Genomic DNA, 23,271 nt, shown 5'->3' on the forward strand with positions numbered 1-23,271 from the left:
CCATAATTCTAGGTCATCAATGATTTGTAAGTCACTGAATGCTATGGCCTTTGTCAAGTATCATACTTGACCATTCAGCGGCATCCAACCCTGCTGACGATGCCTCTTCCTTGAAACACTTTTAAGTAACCCAGAGTCCTCTGGTTTTTCTCCTACTCTCTGGCTACTCCTTCTCTGTCTTTGTAGATACATTTCCTTATCTCTGTGTAATGTTAGTTTTTCGAGGCAGGGCCCTAGGTCTGCTTCTTTTATTTTCTCTTCCCCCCAAGTGACAGAATCCATGGCCATGACTTCATTGGCCACCTAAAAAGAGATGAATTCCAAATCCTTACATCCACTTCCTACCTGCCATTCACCCCTCACTGTAACAGGGTTTCTGTCTCTTTTAGGTCATCAGCTTCATTAGTTCACTAATGAAATCACAATTGCCAAATCCAATGAACACTTCCATTTCTTGTCTTCCTTAACCTCTCTGTGGCATGGGACATTGTCAGCCATTCTCCTTGAAATTTTCCCTTCCCTTAGGACTCTCACTCAGTTGAGAATAATTCACTTTCAATCATTTTTGGTGGCTCTTGTACCTGCCTCTTGGGCTATTTCTAAAAGCTGGGCAAAAATAAAGTGGTGATTTAGTAAGTAAAGGCAAACAGATGCCATGTTAGAAAGGGCTGGCAGGATGGATGAAAGTCAGGAAAAAGCTCAAGGATGTTGTCTGAACATTTATTCTTACAGGACAAGAATAGTTGATGTGGTTTGGATACTTGTTCCCAGCCAAATCTCATGGAAATATAATCCCCAGTGTTGGAGGTGGGGCCTGGTGGGGTGTTTGGGTTATGGGGCGGATCCCTCATGGCTTGGTGCTGTCCCCTCCATAGCGAGTTCTTACAGATCTGGTTGTTGTGAAGTGTGGTACCTCCTCCCCACACTCACTCTCTTGCTTACTCTGTGATGTGGGATGCCTGCCCCTGCTTCACCTTCTGCCATGAGTAAAAGCTCCCTGAGGCCTCCCAGAAGCTGAGCAATGTCAGATGCCATGCTTATACAGCTTGCAGGACTGTGGACCAATTAAACCTCTTTTCTCATAAAGTACCAGGTCTCAGGTATTTCTTTATAGCAATGCAACAACAGCCTAATATAGTAGTGTACCATGAACTGATCTTTCCCTGGTGGACAAAACGAACGTATGCTAGTGAAGGCAGAAACCAATATCGTTCATCCCCTTTCAATACTTCCAGAAGTTAATTCAGTACTCTGTCTCAAAAAAAAAAACAGAAGAAATAAAAAATAAATGTTTGCATCAACAAAGTGTGCTCTATCCTTCCCTGTACTTGTACTACAAAGACATGCTTGTTGCTTCTACACTACACAAAGTCAACAGTTATCATCAACAGTGCAATAGAACTAGATTGGAAGAAAGCTTCAAAGTGACTCTGCTCCACCCAAATTTTAAAAATTCAATTCAGGATGAACAACAGCTTTTAATTTTATAACCAGCTCTTACTTTTCTCTTGTGTCACACGTGATGAAGTTCTCACTTGACATTTCCCTCCTGCAAGTTACAATGCATGTCCTCGCCATCAACTTTTTCTGACACGAAAATTAATTTGTAGAAATCGCAAAAGCAATGAAATTGTACTTCCAATTCAGAACCTCTGACCAGATTCCTGCTTTGATGCAAACTTCCTCCTCTGCAGTGTACCCCACCAGCACAATGACCCCCTTTCTCTCTATTCTTTTGCCCTGAAGGCATTTTTGGATTGCTTAACATGTACTTTTGGCTGCCTACACAGTCAGCACACCTAAGGCTATCAGGACTTATCACACACCCCTCTTTTTTTTTTTGAGATGGAGTCTTGCTCTGTTGCCCAGGCTGGAGTGCAGTGGTGCCATCTTGGCTCACTGCAACCTCCATCTCCTGGGTTCAAGCAATTATTCTGTCACAGCCTCCCAAGTAGCTGGGACTACAGGTACCTGCCACCATGCACGGCTGATTTTTGTATTTTTAGTACAGACAGGGTTTCACCATGTTGGCCAGGCTGGTCTCGAAGTCCTGATCTCAAACGATCTGCCCGCCTCGGCCTCCGAACGTACTGGGATTACAGGCATGAGCCACCGTGCCCAACCTCCTCCTTCTTTTCTACGGCTAATACCACTTTCCTGCTTTTCTTCTACTGGTGAATATCTATACTTGGTGCTGTCATCAGGGGGACAGTGTTGATTTCGGCTTCGAGCTCCTTGATGGTTAAGCCGCATCCCTGGACAATCCTGAAGTACAATGAAACATGTTACTGTTACAACAATGCTACTAAGCTTTTACATAGGATTTTCTGAATCATAAGTTATTATTAATATATGCTAAAGCCCAGGCATTTAAGATCGTAAATATGAGGGCATGGTAAATGACAACTTGCCCACTTCCTCTCTCCATCTCCAAAGAAAAGCAACCAGTTTGTAATTATTATTTTATAAGCCTTGGTAAATTTTTTTTACAGGGTCTCACTGTGTCACCCAGGGTGAAATGCAAGTAGCTGTAGCCTCAACATTCCAGATACAGGCGATCCTCCCAACTCAGCTCCCTAGTAGCTGGGATTGCAGACACGCTCTCCCACACTGGACTAAGTTTTAAAATTTTTAGTAGAGATGGGTTCTCCCTGTTTCCCAGGCTGGTCTCAAACTCCTGAAGTTAAGTGATCCTCCTGCCTTGGCCTCCCAAATGCTAGGATTACCTGTATGAGACAACACATCTGGCCCATTTCATTTCTTTTTTTGAGATGGAATCTTGCTCTGTCGCCCAGGCTGGATTGCAGTGGCATAATCTTGGCTCAATGCAATCTCTGCCTTCCAGGTTCAAGCGATTCTCCTGCCTCAGCCTCCCAATTTGATGGGATTACAGGTACCCACCACCATGCCTGGCTAATTTTTGTAATTTTAGTAGAGACGGGGTTTTGCTATGTTGGCCAGGCTGGTCTCAAACTCCTGATTTTGTGTGATCCACCCACCTTGGCCTCCCTAAGTGCTGGGATTACAGGCGTGAGTCAACGTACCCAGCCTTTTGCGAGATTTCTAAGGATGATTAATCCTATGTATGTAGCTATCAGCATATACTTTCCAATAATTCACCAAGTATAAGCCTATCATCTTTGCTACCTTGATTTCCCAAATGATAGAACTGGTATTAACAAACTTTTGTGGTATAAACGACAGCCCAGAGGCAGTGAAGAAAAATCTAGGCAGACTGCCCCAACCCTGCCTCAAATGCATGTAACATACAGGACTCTTTATACCAACAAAAGGTTACAAAACCTCCTTAATTAACCTTTCCCCTATGGAATTAAAGATAACATCTGTGAATACCAGAAAGTTAGATCTTAATTTTATAATCAAAGCTTAATTACTGTCTCCGGACTACCTTGTGTATGCATGCTGTGAAGGGTGGTCCAGCTTCAGCTCCTCCAGATTTTGAAGGCATTAAAGTTTCACGAATGCCCCAGTCATCCTTTTTCACTGCCCTGGAAGTAGCTACCCCCACTGCCCTCACCCTTTCAATTTCTCCTGCCTCCATCCTTTAGCATCACTTCTCTCCAGCAGAGCAGCTAACTCCGCATGGCTGTAAGCACTATGAGAAAGCGACCACGTTGTGTTCACTACCATAGTGTCAGTGCCAACACATACTAGAAGGTGCTCAATTAATGTTTAGATAGCCAGGGTTTGAGTTGTCTCCATCTAATCTTTATTTCCAAAGAAATCAAACATGTGTCTGAAGGAGGCAGAAATTGATCAAACACTTGCTTTCATATTGTTTCTAACAGTTTGTATTTATTTTAAAATTATTATTATTTTTTGAGGCAGGGTCTCACTTTGTAACCAAGACTGGAGTGCAGTGGTGTGACCATGGCTCACTGCAGCCTTGACTTTCCAGACTGAAGCGATCTTCCAGTCTCAGGCTCCTGAGTAGCTGGGGCTACAAGTACACACCACCATCCCCAGCTAATTGTTAAAAATTATTTTAGATATGGGGTCTTGCTTTGTTGCCCAGGCTGGAGTGCAGAGGCATGATCTCAACTCACTGCAACCTCCACCTCCCAGGCTCAAGCAATTCTCATGCCTCAGCCTCCTGTGTAGCAGGGATTACAGGCACCCGCCACCACACTCGGAAAATTTTGTATTTTTAGTAGAGATGAGGTTTCACTATATTGGCCAGGGTGGTCTCAAACTCCTGACCTCAAGTGATCCACCCACCTTGGCCTCCCAAAATGCTGGAATTACAGATGTTAGCCACTGCGTCCAGCCTATTTTATGTTTAAATTAATAGAATTTTATTTGTAGAGAAGTTTTGGGTGACATGCCTGCACCTGCTTCACCTTCTGCCATGACTTAACGCTTTCTTAGGTCTCGCCAGAAGCTGAGTGATGTCAGATGTCAAAAATTTAATTTCTCAAAATTCATAGGTATTTAGTAAAGTTAATAAACACACTTAGCTTCATACTTGAATCTGTTACTATTTATTGACATCAAAACAAAACAAGCTAAGACTAAAAGTTGCTACTTAACACGAATAGACATTGGTGCAGTTTCCTTCCTGGAGACGGTATGCACTCAAATCATGAGACCTAAGATCAAACACACACTGAATTGTCAAGAATCAAACAAGGACTACATTTTATCTCTTAATAGAAAAGATGCTGAAGACAAAACAAGATGTTTAAAAATATTCTTTATGCTAAGCTCATGTAAACAAACAAAAAACTAAAACTAATCCTAAAACTTTAGGACATTGGATACAGAATTAACATTAACTATTTAAATTTTTTGCATCAACGAAAGTATGATCTATCCTTCCCTGTACTTGTACTACAAGGACATGCTTGTTGCTTCTACACTACACAAAGTTAACAGTTATCATCAACAATGAAACAGAACTAGACTGGAACAAGGCTTCAAAGCGACTCTGCTCCACCCAAATTAAGAAAATTCAATTCAGGATGAACAACAGCTTTTGATTTAGAACCAGCTCTTACTTTTCTCTTGTGTCACATGTGATGAAGTCCTTGATATCCCCCCTGCAAATTGCAATACATGTCCTCGCCATCACCTTTTTCTGACACTTTAAAAGTAATTTGTAGAAATTGCAAAAGCAATGAAATTGTACTTCCAATTCTGAACCTCTGATCATATTCCTGCTTTGAAACAAGACTAACTCCTCTGCAGTGTACCCCACCAGCACAGCGACCCCCTTTCTCTCTATTCCTTTGCCCTGAAGGCACTTCTGGATTGCTTAACGTGTGCTCTTTGGCGGCCTAGACAGTCAGGACACCTAAGGCCATCTGGACTTATCACTCCTCTCCTCCTTCTTTTCTATGGCTAATACCACTTTCCTGCTTCCTTTCTACTGCTGAATCACCAGACTTGGTGCTGTCATCAGGGGGACAGAGTCGATTTCGGCTTCGAGCTCCTGGTTGGTAAAGCTGCATCGCTGGACGATCCTGAAATACAATGAAATATGTTACTGTTACCACAATGCTACTAAGCTTTTACATGGGATCTTTAGAGTCATAGTTATAAAGTCAAGTCATTTAAGACCGAAAACGTGAGAGCATGGTAAATGACAACTTCCCTACTTCCTCTCTCCATCTCCAAAGAAAAGCAACTATTTTGTAATTATTATTTTATATGCTTGGGTAGATTTCTTTCTTTTTTTTTTGGAGACAGGGTCTCACCCTGTCACCTAGGCTGAAGTGCAAGTGGCACAATCATGGGTCATTGCAGCCTCGACATTCCAGACTTAAGTGATCCTCCCACCTCAGGTCCCTAGTAGCTGAGATGATAGGCACGCACTACCATACTGGGCTGTTTTTAAATTGTTAGTATAGACGGGGCCTCCCTGTGTTGCCCAGGCTGGTCTCCAACTCTTGGGCTCAAGTGATCCTCTTGACTTGGCTTCCCAAATTGTTGGGATTACAGGCATGAGCCATCATGCCCAGCCGTAAGTGCCAGTTTTAAAGGAAGCACAGAAGATAGAGGAACATGTTAAATATCACCACAGGAATGTAATTTGCCAATCCAGAACAGGAAAAGCTCTACAAGACAAATTGGCTTCTGCAACAAATGTTAGGAAAACAAGAGAAGGGGAAATTGTTTAGATTAAAAGAAAACTTGGTCCAGTGCAGTGGCTCACACCTGTGTTCCCAATACTTTGGGAGGATCAGTTGAGGCCAAAAGTTTGAGAACAGCCTGAGCAACACTGGGAGACCTCATCTCTACAAAAAAAAACTTAAAAATTAGCTGGGCGTGGTGATGCATGTCTGTAGTCCCAGCTACTCTGGAGGCTGAGGTGGGGGATCACTTAAGCCCAGGAGGTCAAGGCTGCAGCAAGCTGAGATTGCGCCACTGCTCTCCAGCCTGGGTGACATAGCAAGACTCTGTCTCAAAAAATAAATTAAAACAAAAGAGAATTGAAGACATTTCAAGCAAGTACAATTTGTTGAATTTGTATAGGTCCTGTTTTAAAAAAAAATTAATGAATTGGGAACATATGAACACTGAGTAGATAGATAGCATGTTAAGGAATTACTGTTAGGTTTTTTTTTTTGGTGTGAAAATGCTACTAGGGTAATATCAATAAGGAGTATTTATCTTAAATACTGGAAGTATTTAAGGAAGAAATTATGTATAGGGTTTGCTTGAAAATAATCCAGTAGAGGTAGGGATGAGGTAGAGTAGAAAGACGATTGGCCATGAGCTGCTAATTTTTAAAGCTGGGTGATGGGTACAGAGGATTCATCAAAATATTCTTTTTTTTTTTTTTTTTTTTGAGACTGAGTCTCGCTCTGTTACCCAGGCTGAAATGCAATGGCGTGATCTTGGCTCACCGCAACCTCCACCTCCCAGGTTCAAGTGATTCTCCTGCCTCAACCTCCCGAGTAGCTGAGATTACAGGTGTGTGCCACCATGCCCAGCTAATTTTTGTATTTTTAGCAGAGACAGGGTTTCACCATGTTGGGAAAACAGGTCTCAAACTCCTAGGCTCTAGCAATCCACCCACCTCTGCCTCCTAAAGTGCTAGGATTACACGTGTGAGCCACTGCGCCTGGCACATCATACTATTCTCTGTTCTACTTTTGTATATCTTTAAAATTTCTATTTTTTTTTTTTTAAGATGGGGTTTCACCATGATGGCCAGGCTGGTCTTGAACTCCTGACCTGAGGTGATCCACCCACCTTGGCCTCCCAAATGCTAGGATTACAGGCGTGAGCCACCGCGCCTGGCCTCAAAAATTTCTATAGTAAGTTAATAAAAGCCCAGACAAGACTGAAAAAAAGTTGCAGATTATTAAAGTTCCCCTTTAAAAATTCTATAATAAACAGTGAGCTAGCCCTTTCCTTTACACTTGCAGGAAAAGGGGAAAAAAAACCTCTCATAAACAAGTTTAATGACAAGCAGCACCTTGTTTCTTATGCGATCTCTCTTGACCACTTCTTCTTTCTTTTCAGTTTTTTCTGAGCTTCCTATTGATTCTGTACTTTCAGCCTTCTTTCCTTTATCCCGAAGTGTTTCTTTCTCCTTTTTCATTTCTTCTTCCTTTCTCTTAAAAGTCTTCTCTTTCTCATAGCGTTCCTTCTGCCTACGGCGTTCTTCTTCTTGCCGCTTCAGCCTCTCTCTTTCTCGAAGTATGCGCTCCTGATCTCGTTCATAATCCCGTTCCCTCTCCCTGTAGTCTCTGCTGCTCTCATCTTCAGGTCTGCAAGAAAAACAAATCTGAGACAGACCCTGAAAGATCTTGTAATCAAAAATGCAGGAACACTGTGATTCTGATTTGGCCCCTGCAATAAGGTTGCACTTTTAGAGCAGAGTGAAAAATACTAGTGTTTTAAAAAGGAACAAAACCCCAAAACCATTCACCCAGATTAAGATACAATAATATATCTGAAACTGTTCCTCCTCGTCCCCCTGCTCTGCATAAAACAGCTTATCTTAATTCAGGTACATGTCCAGGACACAGCAGCAAAACTGGCATGTAGAAATCAAACATAACAAAGAGTCCTTCACTACTGACCTCTTTGGTTTTTCATCTTTAAATTCGCTATCAGAACGCTTGGGCAATGTACAACTTTGCCCACTGGCTCTTTCATCACTGAGATTCTCTTTGTCCAATTTCTTGGCTTTTTCTCTTTTGTCCAACTCTTTTTCATCTCCTTTTTCTGGCTTCTTGAGCAGCTTTAAAGAGAAAATGTTTATTTTTATTTTGAAGGCTGGGACACTATCTTCGGATTCTATTAAAAACCCAGTATACCAAATACTTAAAATTTAGACTAGACAACGCCCCCCATCTCTGCAGGTACTCTTAAACTTTCAGGTGAACAACTAGTGCACAAGAGTAGTAATTTACTAAAAGGATGCTATTAAAGTGTTATCCACTCGAATGAAGTGGTTTAATCACTTTGTGGCAATGGGATCAAGACTCCTTTGGCTTTTGAGGCAGGGTCTCGCTCTGTCGCTGATGCTAGAGTGCAATGGTATAAACATGGCTCACCACAACCTCAACCTCCTGCGGCTCAAGTGATCCTCCTACCTCTGCCTCTTGAGTAGCTGGGACCAGAGGTGCACACGACCAAATCCGGCTAATTAAAATTTTTTTTTTTTGGGTGGGCGCTGTGGCTCACGCCTATAATCCTAGCACTTTGGGAGGCCAAGATGGGTGGATCACCTGAGGTCAGGAGTTCAAGACCAGCCTGGCCATCATGGTGAAACCCCATCTTAAAAAAAAAAAAAAGAAAAAAATAATAAAATTTTTTTTGTAGAGATAGGCTCTCACCATGTTGCCCAGGATAGTATCAAACTCCTGGGCTCACACCATCCTTCTGCCTCGGCCTCCCACAGTGCTAAGATTACAGGTGTGAGCCACTGTGCCCAGTCTCCTTTGGCTTTAAATGGGTTAACATTTCAGTGAATCAATGCATACTTCGAAGTATGCTTCTATAGCAAACTAGCATGTTGATATAACTAGATAGGAAATAGCCCACAAATTTTAAATGCTAGGCAGATGATTTCTGTTGGGACTCTTTTTATGTAGTATTTGGAATGACAAATACCTTGGTCACCAAAGGAGAGATCCATTGCAGCAATAATTTTGCCTTGAGCCTGAGAATAACATATTTATGATGGTAAAATTATCTTGTCATTAGAGATGAATAACAAGAATTATTTGGCATTTGATTTAAAAATCTAAATGCCTTATACAAACAAATAGTGAAGTTCTCAATCTCTACTGATTGAGAACTCTGTATCAATGCCATATATATTTACACATGTTCAAAAATGCCATCGTTTCTCACATCACTGCTACAAACCTCTCGAGAATATCTCCAAGTGTTGGATAATCAGAGAGATTCTTAGGCAAAATAGAAGAATTTCAAGTGTCAGAGTGAAGGCATCATACAAGGTTCATCTCAGGGTGAAGGCATCATGTAAACTACCAAGCAAAAGGTAAAGCACCACAAGACATAAGCATGAAGCATTTTGGCACACAGATAGCCACTGCAAATGGTGAGTCCAAAATGGACACTGAGAAGGCACCAGTGTAAAGTGAGGATACCATGTGCAGGTTTCATTGAAGTGCTCTTATTTCTCCAATGAGCATCCTTATTAGAAGCCAAGGTGTTCATTACTCTAATAGGAATGTTAATGAATGTCTCTAGCATGGCTGGCTCTACCTTCTGCCTTGCTGATTGTTAGGAATAGCAAGTCAAGTCACTTGTGGCATAGCAGACAGAGAGATTGCTGGAAAGAATTAAGATGAGAAACTCCATCCTCCCCCAACCCCTTCGTCACCAATAATGAGTCCCATAGAGACTTAGGGAACCTTTGCTACCTAAACGGCTGAGTTTTCAGGAAATAAAAGAGGGAAACCCTGCCAACCTCTCAGTGAGACTTTTTTTTACTTTTTTTTTTTTACCACCCAGAAAATATGCTGAAACAAGGTCTGCCCAAACCATGCCCTCAGAAAGGAAGCGGCAAGGTTGGGATCTTTCTACAGGTTTTCTTCTTCCCACATGGAATGCATGAATCCAAATCTGCTACTCATAGATTCCCACCTATAGGCAGGAAGATACCATAGGAGTCACGTGAGAGGGAAAAGCACATAATGCAGGGTATTTATCCCCGGTCCTCCCAAAAGGCAGCCAGTTATGAGAGGTGTATAAGAAGATGAGAAAGAGTTACATAGGCATGGTTGTCCTCTGGCTATACGTCATTGAAGCTTTTGGGTACACAGCAGAGCATTAGGAAGTCACCTGGGCTTCCTTTCAAAGCAGAAATTTATAATGAAATAGCTCAGCTTTTAAGAAGACCCAAGTCAATCTGAAGGGGTTTTCAACAAGTAACACTACCACCACCACCACCAAAAGGACTTATTAGCTAACACCTGTGTGTGTGACATGATACTAGATGCTCTGTATCATGTACTTGGTCCTTACATTTTTCTGATTCACAGCTTGTAACAGAAACCTGTGTACCTGAAGACAGTGGAAAACAAACAGATGAGGCAACTTCATGTATCAATTATGAAGGAAAAGCTGAATAAAACCCATAAATCATGCCAGCCGGCCCTAAGCTCTCATTTACTATGAATTTAGAGGACAGCAGTCTAAAAATCAAACATTTTCAATGATAAAAATAGCACAGATCTGTACTGAAGAAATGATAATGCACTATTTAATCCTTTTAAATGATCTTAAATTTTAAAACTAATACTATTAGTATTACAGGAAAGATTTGTATTGGATCACTTCCCCCCAAAAGAGAACAAAAACAAAACAAAAAATTCATTTACACCAACACAAGACACATGCATATTTAAAGAAACAGATTCATGCAATTTTCAGCAACATGTAGTCAGTTTCATATTCTCATACCTTAATCTTTGGTTCATCCTTTAATTTGTCCCTTTCTGGAATTCTGTCTATCTTCTTTAGCTTTTCTATATCTTTCCTTTTTCGTTTCTCCTCTTCTTTCCATTTCCTCCTCTCTTCTTCTCTTTGCCTTTTTCTTTCTATTTCTCTCCTCCTTCTTTCTTCTCTCTTTTCTTCTCTCATTCTCTAGAAAGAAAATCAACACAAGCCTTGAAATAAGATAACCATCAGCAAAACCCTAATCAATCCCAAAGGCATGGTAGGCACCCACTAAACTGAATAATCTTTCCTTCCTACTTTCTACAAAGTGGCATTTTAACTTCTTTACCCCCACTCCACCCAGAAAAGGAAAGGCAATGAAGACCAGGACCTGCTAATATTAGTCTTCCACTGCTGCCTTGCTATCTCTCCAGAGGCTTTCAGAATATCAAAAGAGTGTCTCTGGGACAACCTAAGAATGTTCCAGGTTTGTAGAGTGAACTCCAGGACCAATAACCAGAGTGAAGGAGAGGGCCAGAAAGTGAGACCAACAAGGAAAATCCTTAAAGAGTAATGGTGGAAAAAGCAGCTATTTCTCCTCCAGAAACCCACTGCTCTTAAAGTGTTTATAGAATGCAAAGTAATGAAATTAAAGTATTGAGAGAACTATAAAGACAAAAGATTTACCTGCTTGTTTTTCAGGAAGCTCAAAAGTGGGGTTGTCTTTTTAGCTACATAAATGTAAACAGATTATTAATAATACTTATCAACCCCTAGAAAGGATTCCATTTTCTGACATTCCCTGCCACCCACCCAAGGTGGGAAAACGTATACAGCCCTTACGCCAAAAGATCACAACTGTATTATCAGAAAGAAGTTCTACAGTACTCGATTTCAACAATACAGGATTAAAATACCTTTTAAAAAGTGAAGGAATTCAAATTAAGACAACAAAATAATTTCTTAAAAGAGTCATTCCCAATTGGTGAGAATTAAGTACTTAGGACATTCTCTTATTTTATTGATAGGAGTGTAAACTCATTCAACTGGAAGAAGCTGGGGGAAGGGGCTAAAAATATCAAATTCTTTTGACCCCATAATTCCACTTCCAGGAATTCATTCTAAGAAAGTTACCAGAAATGGGCTTATACTATGCATCTATTAATAAAAGTCAAGTTTTGGGCCGGCGCAGTGGCTCACACCTGTAATTCCAGCACTTTGGGAGGTTGAGGCGGGGGGATCACAAGGTCAGGAGTTCAAGACCAGCCTGGCCAGCATGGTGAAACCCCACCTCTACTAAAAATACAAAAATTAGCTGGGCATGGTGGTGCATGCCTGTAGTCCCAGCTACTGGGGAGGCTGAGGCAGGAGAATCATTTGAACCTGGAAAGCAAACGTTGCAGTGAGCCGAGATTGTGCCACTGCACTCCAGCCTGGGCAACAGAACAAGACTCCGTCTCATAAAAGAAAAAAAAAAAAAGTCAAGTTTTCAAAGAATATTTTTCATTTTCACATTCTGAATAAACTAGTAGCCTTATAGCCATCTTTTAAAACATATATACCTGACCGGCACAGTGGCTCATGCCTGTAACCCCAACACTTTGGGAGGCCAAGGTGGATGGATCACTTCAGGTCAGGAGTTCGAGACCAGCATGGCCAACAGGGTGAAACCGCAGCTCTACTAAAAATACAAAATTAGCTGGGCATGGTGGCAGGCACCTGTAATTCCAGCTACTCAGGAAGCTGCAGCAGAATCTCCTAAACCCTGGAGGCAGAGGTTGCAGTGAGCCAAGATTGTGCCACTGCACTCCAGTCTGGGTGACAGAGCAAGACTCTATCTCTCTCTCTCACACACACACACACACACACGGAAAGAGAGAAAGCAAAAAAACAAAAACACATATTCCTTAGGATAAATTCCCGAGTGGAAATCCTGGGTCAAAGATTATGCTCATGTTTAGAGCTACTGATACAGTAGTGACAGCCTCCTACTGAGAATGAACATCCAAGCTAGAATTCCTCAAGTAGTTTTCAATTTTGCAGTAACTAATTCCATTTATTGGTATTTTCAGGTCAAAATTTTTTTAGGAATATGAACTTCTTACTAGGAAACACCAATTGACCTTCAAAGGCTAACCAATATCTAAACGTTCCTTACCAGTCATTGCACTTTTTGTATTTACATTACATTTGTGTGACACTAAATAGGTCGAAGAATTTTTCCCACCTTATTAATGCATTCTCATAATCCTGTGAGGCAGGTATTACCATCTGCATTTTACAATAACAGTCTCAGAGAAGCTAGTGATTTCCCCAAAGTCACACAGCTAGCAACTGATAGAGGTAGGAGACAGACTTAGGTACTGTGATGAAAAGGCTGTTACTCTAATTCTTTTTGCCCACTTACCTATTAATTCTCTATTTTTTGCTTCTATTTCCTCTAGCAGTGTCTCTGGAGTAGATGTCATTTTCTCATTATCTGTGGCATAACTTTCCAAAAACTTTCTATATTCTGGATCTAAATAATTATTTAAGGAAACAGAAAATATAGACTTTAAACAAAAAAGGAGACATTATCTAGGATACTTAATTATCAAAGAAGATAATTTTCTCCTTCATGGAAGATTAAAAACCCAAACCATACCCACGAGGTAGACTATTTAGAGCTTAACTGGTCACTTGCTCTCAGAACTCCTATTACTGATACTCACTATGGGAATCTGGTATGACATGGAGGTCAGGAAAAATGAGACAACATGCATTGAACCACTAGGGTTATTACATAGTTTGCTTCTAAAAGTTACTGTCCTACTAAACTAAGTCAGGTGTTCCAAAAAGATAAATTAGGGAAAAGTCCTACATGTGGCACTAGATGTGATGGTAATTCCTATAGTTCTCTCCTAGACCTCTGACATCAGAAAGGATGACACATCTGAGTCACTATATTGCTTATTTCTATGTGTCACATGATCAAGTCTTCCCGATCTAAATCTGTGATAAAATCAATATCACAGCTAAGTGTTATTGAGTCTTTACTGTGTTTTCTTTATAAAATACCTGTAATAGTAACAAATGATGGAAATAAAACTAGATGATTCTAAAGTGTCAATCTGATATAAAATATGGGCCTAAGTCCTAATCCAATACAAAGAGTTGTGTAACAGCTATCTAAGATAACATTACAGAGGTCTCAGAATCTGAAGCCACTGTACCTTAAATGGCAATTATTTTGGTTTTTCAGTTCTTGTATTTCTTTCTTTCTTGGTTGTTTTTTTTTTTTTTTTTTTTTTTTTTTTTTTTGAGATGGAGTTTTACCATTGTTGCCCAGGCTGGAGTGCAGTGGCACAGTCTCGGCTCACTGCAACTTTCACCTTGTGGGTTCAAGTGATTCTCCTGCCTCAGCATCCCAAGCAGCTGGGATTACAGATGCCCACCACCACGCCCGGGTAATTTTTGTATTTTTAGTAGAGACGGGGTTTCACCATGTTGGCCAGGCTGGTCTTGAACTCCTGACCTCAGCTGATCCACCCGCCTGGGCCTCCCAAAGTGTTGGGATTACAGGTGTGAGCCACCACGCCTAGCCATAGTTCTTCTATTTCTGTTCAACCTAATTACTATGTGTGTAGCTAACTATATATTCAAAGACCAGAAAATAGGAGTGATGACTTCAGCTACTTTATATAAAGTTACCTGGGTATGGAAATTTTCCCATGACAGTTCAAACCTTCCTCTTTATAAATATAATGGAAACCAAAAGTCAAATAAATAATCATAAATATGGTGAGCCTTCAAGAAGCAGCTGTTAAACTAAAAACTGATTTTTTCCACTATTTTCTAATCAATAAACCTATGATGATTTGCTACTCAATAGCCAACACGGCCGGGCATGGTGGCTCATGCCTGTAATCCTAGCACTTTGGGAGGTCGAGGTGGGTGGATCACAAGATCAGGAGTTTAAGACCAGCCTGGCCAACATGGACAAACCCCATCTCTGCTAAAAATACAAAATTAGCTGGGCACGGTGGCGGACACCTGTAATCCCAATTACTCAGGAGGCTGAAGCAGAGAACTGTTTGAACCCAGGAGGTGGAGCTTGCAGAGAACTGAAATCACACCACTGCATTCCATCCTGGACGACAGAGACTCCGTCAAAAAAATAAAAATAAAAAATCAACATTATATTGTTCAATGGATGAAGAATGAAATGCCCTGGCCAAAGAGAGCAGAAATTCTCTGCAAGAAACCCCCCTCTATTCTAACAATTAAACAAAGCTTCCACTGGCAAGTAACATTTCTCATTTACTTTATTTTGTATATTTTCTAATTTAAAATATTGGGGTCTAATTAGCTCTCAAACTTTTTTTTTTCTTTTTTGAGATGGAGTCTTGCTTTGTCATTGCTGGAGGGCAATGGTGCAGTCTCAGCTCACTGCAACTTCCCCGCCTCCCAAGTTAAAGCAATTCTCCTGCCTCAGCCTCCCAAGTAGCTGGGACTACAGGCGTGCACCACCAAGCCATGCTAATTTTTCTTTCTTTCACCATGTTGGTCAGGCTGGTCTTGAACTCCTGACCTCAGGTGATCCGCCTGTCTTGGCCTCCAAAGTGCTTAGATTACAGGCGTGAGCCACCATGCCCGGCCTAATTTTTTTATATTTTTAATAGACACGGGGTTTCACCAGTTAGCCAGGCTGGTCTAGAACTCTTGACCTCAGGTGATCTGCCTGCCTCGGCCTCCCAAAGTGCTGGGATTACAGGTGTGAGCCACCACACCCGGCCAAAGATATTTTTTTAAAAAACCCCACGGCAATAGCATTATATAATTAGAACTATACTGTACCATCATCGATAGTCCCGACTTTGGTATCTCTTTTCTTAGTCTTCTTTTTTGCAGCTTTTTGAAAAGGTGCAAATTCTACTATAGCAGGATATTCCTGACCTGTTTAGAAAAAAAATACCACACTTGCTAAAACAAAGAAAATGTCAAAAGTATATATAAGGGAATCAAACCATTGCTTTCTAGGATTCCTTTGATGACAGTCATCTGAAGAGGGTCTCCCAAAGGCATAAAGCACACTGGCACAACCATAATCAACACACTATAAAAGAAGCCACAAAATCACTGATAACATAGTGAAACAATACGGCAGGGAAGTAAAACATTCATTTAAATTCAACTTTTAAAATGTGATATTTTAATGTGAGAAAGACCCTACAAACTAATTCTCATGTAAAAGGTCAGAAATCTCTAAAATAGGCAAATCTATAGAGACAGAACATAGATTAGTAGCTGCCTGGAGTTTGGGGTGGAAGTGGAGAGAAAAATGAGGAGTGACAACTAATAGGTGGGGTCTCCCTTAGGGGTGATGAACATGTTCTAAATTTAGATAGTGGTGATAGGCTCACAAGTCAACGAGTATACTAAAAGTCATTGAACCGTATACTTTATTTCAGGCATGTGAATTATATCGCAATAAAGCTGTTATTTTTAAAAAGTGTAACTATGTGAGGTAATGTGTTATATGAGGTGATATATTAATTAACTTAATTGTGGTAATCATTTCACAATTTTTATGTATACAGAATTATCACATTGCTGGGTACAGTGGCTCATGCCTACAATCTTAGCACTTTGGGAGGCCAAGGCGGGAGGATTGCTTGAGGTCAAGAGTTTGAGACCAGCCTGACCAACATAGTGAAACCGGTCTCTACAAAAACTACAAAAATTAGGCCAGGCATGGTGGCATTCGCCTGTAATCCCAGCTACTCAGGAGGCTGAGACATGAGAATCACTTGGAACCCGGGAGGCAGAAATTACAGTGAACTGAGATTGCGCCACTGCACTTCAGCCTGGGAAACAGAGTGAGACTCTGTCTCAAAAAAATAAATAAATAAATGAAAATAAATAAAATTACAAAAATTAGCCAGGCATGGTGGTGCACGCCTGTAATCCCAGCTGCTTGGGAGACTGAGGCAGGAGAATTGCTTGAACCCAGGAGGCAGAGGTTGCAGTAAGCCAAGATTGTGCCACTGCACTCCAGCCTGGTAAAAAAAGAAAAAACAATTATCACATAGTAAAATGTAAATATATATTATTTTATTTGTCAATTATAGCTCAATAAAGCTGGGGAAAAATTTGTTAAAAATTAAAAAAAATACACCAGGACACCAAAAGAACAGGCAACAGAAGTAAAAATACAAAGGGTAGATTTCATGTTAAGTGTTCTTACCACAATAAAACAAAAAGATAAAGTATATCTCTTATTTAAAAAAAAGTAAAAAATAGATAAGTTGGACTACATCAAAATTAAAAACTTCTGTGCATCAAAAGACACAATCAACAGGGTGAAACGGCAACCCATGAAATGAGAGAAATATTTGCAAATCATATTATCTGATAAAGGGTAACATCTAGAATATATAAAGAACTCCTATAACTCAACAACAAAAAACCAAATAACCCAATTTAAAAAATGGTCAAAAGATTTGAATAGACATTTATTCAAAAATAATATGCAAATGGCTAACAAGCATATGAAAATATGTTCAACATTACTAGTCATTAGGGAAACACAAATCAAGACCACAACGAGGTATCATCTCATGCCCATTAGGAGGACTACTATAAAAAAAGCAGAAAATAACGAGTGTTGGCAATGATGCAGAGAAACTGGAACACTCATGTATTCGTGGGAATGTAAAATGATGCAGCTGCCATGGAAAACAGTATGGCAGTTCCACAAATCATTAAAAATAGAATTACTGGGACAGCCTGACCAACATGGTGAAACCCATCTCTATTAAAAATACAAAAGTCATCCCTGGTGGTCTAGTGGTTAAAAGAAAAAAAAAATCAGCTGGGCATGGTGGTGGGCACCTGTAATCCCAGCTACTCTGGAGGCTGAGGCAAGAGAATTGCTTGAACCTGGGAGGTGGAGGTTGTAGTGAGCCAAGATCGTGCCATTGCACTCCAGCCTGGGCAACAAGATCAAAATTCAATCTCAAAAAAAAAAAAAAAAAGTAATTACCAGTGGGGTACAGTGGCTCACACCTGTAATCCCAGCACTTTGGGAGGCTAAGGCAGGCAGATCACCTGAGGTCAGGAGTTCGACCAGCCTGGCCAACATGGTGAAACCTCGTCTCTACCACAAATATAAAAAATTAGCAGGGTGTGGTGGTGCACGCCTGTAGTCCCACCTACTCTAAAGGCTGAGGCAGGAGAATCCCTTGTACCCGGGAGGTGGAGGTTGCAGTGAGCTCAGATTGTGCCACTGCATTCCAGCCCGTGCGACAGGGAGAGACTCCGTCTCAAAATAAATAAATAAAAATAGAATTACCAAATGACCCCAGAAATTCCACTTCCTGGTATATATCCAAAAGAAATAACAGCAGGGACTCGAACATATATTTGCACATCTGTGTTCATAGCAATGTTCACAATAGCCAAGAGTGGAAGCAACCCAAATACCCCTTGACAGATGAATGGATATACAAAATGTGGTATATACATAAAAAGGAATATTAGTCTTAAAAATGAGGCTGGGTGAGGTGGATCACGCCTGTAATCCTAGCACTTTGGGAGACTGAGGTGGACGGATCACTTGAGGTCAGGAGTCTGAAACCAGCCTGGCCAACATGGTGAAACCCTGTCTCTACTAAAAATACAAAAAAGCCAGGCATGGTGGCCGGCGCCTTAATCCCAGCTACTTGGGAGGCGGAGGTTGCAGTGAGCCAAGATGGAGTCACTGCGCTTCAGTCTGGGCAACAAAGCGACACTGTCTCAAAAAAACAAAACAAAACAAAACAAAAAAAAAAACAGCGACAGAAATTCTGACACATGCTACATGAATACACCTTGAGGATATTATGCTAAATGAAATAAGCCAGAGAGACACTGTATGAGTCCACCTATGTATGGTACCTAGAGTAGTCAAACTCATAAAGACAAAAGGTATAATAGTGGCTGTCAGGAGCTGGAGAGAGGGAAATAAGTTGCTTAATGGGTAGAGTTTCAGTTTTGCAAGATGAAAAGGTTCTCAAGACTGCTGCATAACAGCGTGAATATACTTTTTTTTTTTTTTGAGACGGAGTCTCGCTCTGTCATCCAGGCTGGAGTGCAGGGGGTGCATTCTTGGCTCACTGCAGCCTCTGACTCCCTGGTTCAAGTGATTCTCTTGCCTCAGCCTCCCAAATAGCTGGGATTATAGGCATGCACCACCATGCCTGGCTAATTTTTTTTGTATTTTTAGTAGAGATGGAGTTTCACCATGTTGGTCGGGATGGTCTCGATCTCCTGACCTCGTGATCCGCCCGCCTCGGCCTCCCAAAGTGCTAGGAATACAGGCGTGAGCCACGGCGCCTGGCCAGAATATACCTTATTGAACTGTACACTTAAAATGGTTAAGATGGCAAATTTTATGTTGTATTTTACAAATTTTAAAAATGCAAAAGGAATGAGGTAATGGTATATGTTATAACACAGATGGACCTTGAAAACATAAAGCCAAGTAAAAGAAGCCAGGCAGAAAAGACCACATATTGTATGATTATATGTATATGAAAGGGAGGGAAATCACAGAAACCTAGAGTGGATTAGTGGTTGCCAGGGGCTGGAGGGAGAGAATAGTGGGAGGTAACTACTAATACATATGGGTTTCTTTTTGGAGGGATGAAAACATTCTGGAATTAGTGCTGATGGTTGTATTACTTTGTGAATATACCAGAAACCACTGAACTGTACATTTTAAGAGATGAATTTTATTATAGATGAGTTATATTTCAATGAAAAAACCCCAAGTGACTAATGGGAATAAAATTAACATGCACCCTGCCACAGAACAATGTCAAAAACAAGGTATCCTGGCCGGGCATGGTGGCTCACGCCTTTAATCTCTGCACTTTGGGAGGCCAAGGCGGGCAGATCACCTGAGGTCGGAAGTTCAGGACCAGCCTGGTCAACATGCTGAAACCCTGTCTTTAAAAAAAAAAAAAAAAAAGGTATCCTATCCTTAAATCATCAGCATGTGGACATAAGACAGAAAAAAATAACTAGAATTGACCAGAAGGCATTGCAAAGCAGTCATGGAGGAAAAATGATGTTGGGAATCCCAGTGAGTACAGAATCAGATCAGCTTCAAAACTGTGATACATTTTGAAGCTCACAGCTTCAAAACTGTGAGCCAGGCATGGTGGCTCACAGCTGTAATCCCAGCACTTTGGGAGGCTGAGGCAGATGGACTGCTTGAGGCCAGGAGTTCCAGACCAGCCTGGCCAACACGGCGAAACCCATCTTTACTAAAAGTACAAAAATTAGGTCGGTGTGGTAGTGCACATCTGTAATGCTAGCTAAGTCGGGAGGCTGAGGCACGAGAATTGCTTGAACCCAGGAGGCAGAGGTTGCAATGAGCCAAGATTGTGCCACTGCACTCCAGCCTGGGCAACAGAGTAAGACTCTGTCTCAAGAAAAAAAAAGGGAGAAAACAAAAAAACAAAACTGATATATTTGAGAAGGAACAGATAAACCAGGAAACAGAGGGAAATTGTGGAAGACAGGCTGAAGAAACAGAAGTGAGGCCAGAATATGGAGGACCCTGACTACCAGGTTAAAGCATTTGGACTGTTAATTTAAATCATTATTTTCAAGAAGATTAATTTCATGGCAATATAATAGACTGAAATTATATAGAAATGGAAAAAATGAAAAATCCTGTAAGTTTAGAGACAGTGGTTGTCTAAGCATCAAGTGATGAGGACATAAAGTGTGACTGTAAGCCTAGATGAACAAGATGTTAAAAACACAACAAAGCCCAGCTTGGGCAACATAAGCAATAAGCAGACCTCATCTCTGAGATAAAAAAACAAAACAAAACAAAACCACAATGGGAAAAGGATAGTCTCTTCAATAAGTGGTGTTGGGCTGGATATGGTGGCTCACACCTGTAATCCCAGCACTTTGGGAGGCTGAGGTGGGAGGATCACTTGAGCCCAGGAGTTCAAGACCAGCCTGGGCAACATGGCGAGACCCCATCTCTATAAAAAAATTCAAGGAAAAGGCCGGATGTGGTGGCTCACGCCTGTGATCTCATCACTTTGGGAGACTGAGGCAGGCGGATCACCTGAGGTCGGGAGTTTGAGACCAGCCTGACCAACATGAAGAAACCTCGTGTCTACTAAAAATACAAAATTAGCTGGGCGTGGTGGTGCATGCCTGTAATCCCAGCTACTCAGGAGGCTGAGGCAGGAGAATCACTGGAACCCAGAAAGCAGAGGTTACAGTGAGCCAAGATCGCACCATTGCACTCCAGCCTGGGCAACAAGAGCAAAACTCTGTCTTAAAAAATAAAAAAAAAAAGAAAATATTTAAGGAAGATTAGCCAGCCACGGTGACACGTGTCTGTAGTCCCAGCTACTCATGAGGCTGAGGTGGGAGGGTTGCTTCTGCCCAGGAATTCCTGGCTGCGGTGGGCTACAACTGCACCACTACGCTCCAGCCTGGGTGGAGCCCAACTCAAGAAATAAACAATAAATTGACAAGATTCATCACTTACGTGTAAGAGATTTTTAAAAAGGAAAAAATTAAATACAACTCACATTTCCAGGCTAAGTAACTAGAATTTAGTTATTTAAATATCTACTGGAATAAAATAGTTGGAGTGGAAAAATAGCTGGCTTGGGGAGATTAATAAAAGTTGGACAAACAGTGGCAATCCTTCAATTTTTACTGGCATAGTCCCTGACAAAGATTTAATTTTTACAAACTTTGAAATAATATTGAAAGAAACCAAAATTAAGCAAGGTGACACACTATTTACGTATAACTGCAAACCAAAGAAAAGTGGCAAATGGCAGTTTAGACATCTTCTGGCTAAATGTTGTAAGTAGCAGATAATAGAGTGTTAAAGAAGAAATATGTCTTCCCTATAGACCGGACCTTCCTGGATGTAAAGTAAGAGATATATTGAGGGCCGGGCGAGGGGGCTCATGCCTGTAATCCCAGCACTTTGGGAGGTTGAGGCGGGCAGATCACCTGAGGTTGGAAGTTTAAGACCAGCCTGACCAACATGGTGAAACCCCGTCTCTACTAAAAACACAAAATTAGCTGGGCGTGGTAGCGCATGCCTGTAATCCCAGCTATGTGGGAGGCTGAGGCAGGAGAATTGCTTGAACTCAGGAGGCAGAGGTTGCAGTGCTGCAAGATCGAGCCATTGCACTCCAGCCTGGACAACAAGAGCGAAACTCCATCTCAAAAAAAACCATAAAACCAAAAAAAAACCAAAAAACAAATTAAGAGATATATCAAGTTTCATGTTTTACATACAACTTTGTGAGAATGTTAAACAGTATCTCAACTGGGAACTGTTGGCTTAATGGATCTGAATTAAGCAAATGTTTGTCCTTGAAGCAAACTATGAAGTAAATATTTAACACTTATCAAACAAGTTTAACAGTCACTTATCAGTACTGTGGCTGAAACTCTATACTCAAAACAGCAGGTTTAAGCCAGGGCAAAAAAATCTGTCACATGAGGAGAAAACAGTGGCAATTTCACTCAGTCGATCAAACTAAAGAAATAGTAGGTTATGGCCAGGCACAGTGGCTCATGTCTGTAATCCCAACATTTTGGGAGGCCAAGGTGGGCACATCACCTTAGGTTGGGAGTTCAAGATCAGCCTGATCAACATGGAGAAACCCCATCTCTACTAAAAATACAAAATTAGCCAAGCGTAGTGGCACATGCCTGTAGTCCCAGCTACTCAGGAGGCTGAGACAGGAGAATCACTTGAACCCAGGAGGTGGAGATTGTGGTGAGCCGAGATTGCGCCATTGCACTCCGGCCTGGGCAACAAGAGGGAAACTCCTCTCAAAAAAAAAAAAAAAAACAAAAAAAAAAAAAGTAGTAGGTTAATAAAAATAACTGAGGGCTGTGAAAGGTAACAAAGTAACATGTCTATTTATAACACTGCAATAAGCTTATGGAATGTGTAACACTATTTAAATGTTGCACATTTTATCCCCCAGGAAACAACACAATGCACATACTGTCTTAAACATCCAAATGCCAAAGAAACTCCCTTTTTACTTCAGTTACTAGCACTCACCTTTATTGTCAAGGAATACATAACCATCAAAGCGATCCCTGAACAAAATAATGTCCTCTTGGTTTTTAAAGTTGATGTATGCTCTGGCATACATATGAGGATACAGACTGCAGAAAGGAAAGCAATTATGTAAATGTACTTGCAGGTATCTGGCCCAATTACAAGTATGCATATATTAAAGACAAGCTCAAAAATCAAATGAAAAACAGTAGGATAAAAAGAATGGAAGAAACCTTTTTTCATTTACCCCTTTCCTCTTTTTTTTTTTTTTTTTTTTTTTTTTTTTTTTT

At 40.9% G+C, this 23,271-nt stretch overlaps 1 protein-coding gene and 1 long non-coding RNA gene across 3 annotated transcripts in view; both read right to left on the reverse strand.

The window, feature by feature from the left end:
- The window catches only part of LOC116536618, a 1,804-nt gene extending 145 nt beyond the window's left edge, over positions 1 to 1,659 (reverse strand). The window contains exon 1 of the long non-coding RNA XR_004262726.1: positions 339 to 1,659. This is a non-coding gene — a long non-coding RNA (uncharacterized LOC116536618). The remainder of the gene's footprint in view (positions 1 to 338) is intronic.
- A 2,820-nt stretch (positions 1,660 to 4,479) lies between these two features.
- Positions 4,480 to 23,271, reverse strand: part of UPF3B (UPF3B regulator of nonsense mediated mRNA decay) — a 20,772-nt gene continuing 1,980 nt past the window's right edge. Inside the window, exons 3-11 of one of the 2 annotated variants that reach the window (XM_032258380.1) lie at positions 22,982 to 23,088; positions 15,724 to 15,822; positions 13,295 to 13,405; positions 11,575 to 11,618; positions 10,912 to 11,094; positions 10,474 to 10,512; positions 8,055 to 8,215; positions 7,445 to 7,739; positions 4,480 to 5,483 (exon numbers count right to left, since the gene is read on the reverse strand). In XM_032258380.1, coding sequence (XP_032114271.1) covers positions 5,334 to 5,483; positions 7,445 to 7,739; positions 8,055 to 8,215; positions 10,474 to 10,512; positions 10,912 to 11,094; positions 11,575 to 11,618; positions 13,295 to 13,405; positions 15,724 to 15,822; positions 22,982 to 23,088 — 1,189 coding nt within the window. In that variant the 3' untranslated portion in view covers positions 4,480 to 5,333. The remainder of the gene's footprint in view (positions 5,484 to 7,444; positions 7,740 to 8,054; positions 8,216 to 10,473; positions 10,513 to 10,911; positions 11,095 to 11,574; positions 11,619 to 13,294; positions 13,406 to 15,723; positions 15,823 to 22,981; positions 23,089 to 23,271) is intronic. The other variant, XM_032258381.1, reaches the window with a different exon arrangement.

The sequence above is a fragment of the Sapajus apella genome, unplaced genomic scaffold (genome assembly GCF_009761245.1).
Source record: "Sapajus apella isolate SASKATOON/1434 unplaced genomic scaffold, GSC_monkey_1.0 scaffold102, whole genome shotgun sequence".
Lineage (NCBI taxonomy): Eukaryota > Metazoa > Chordata > Mammalia > Primates > Cebidae > Sapajus > Sapajus apella.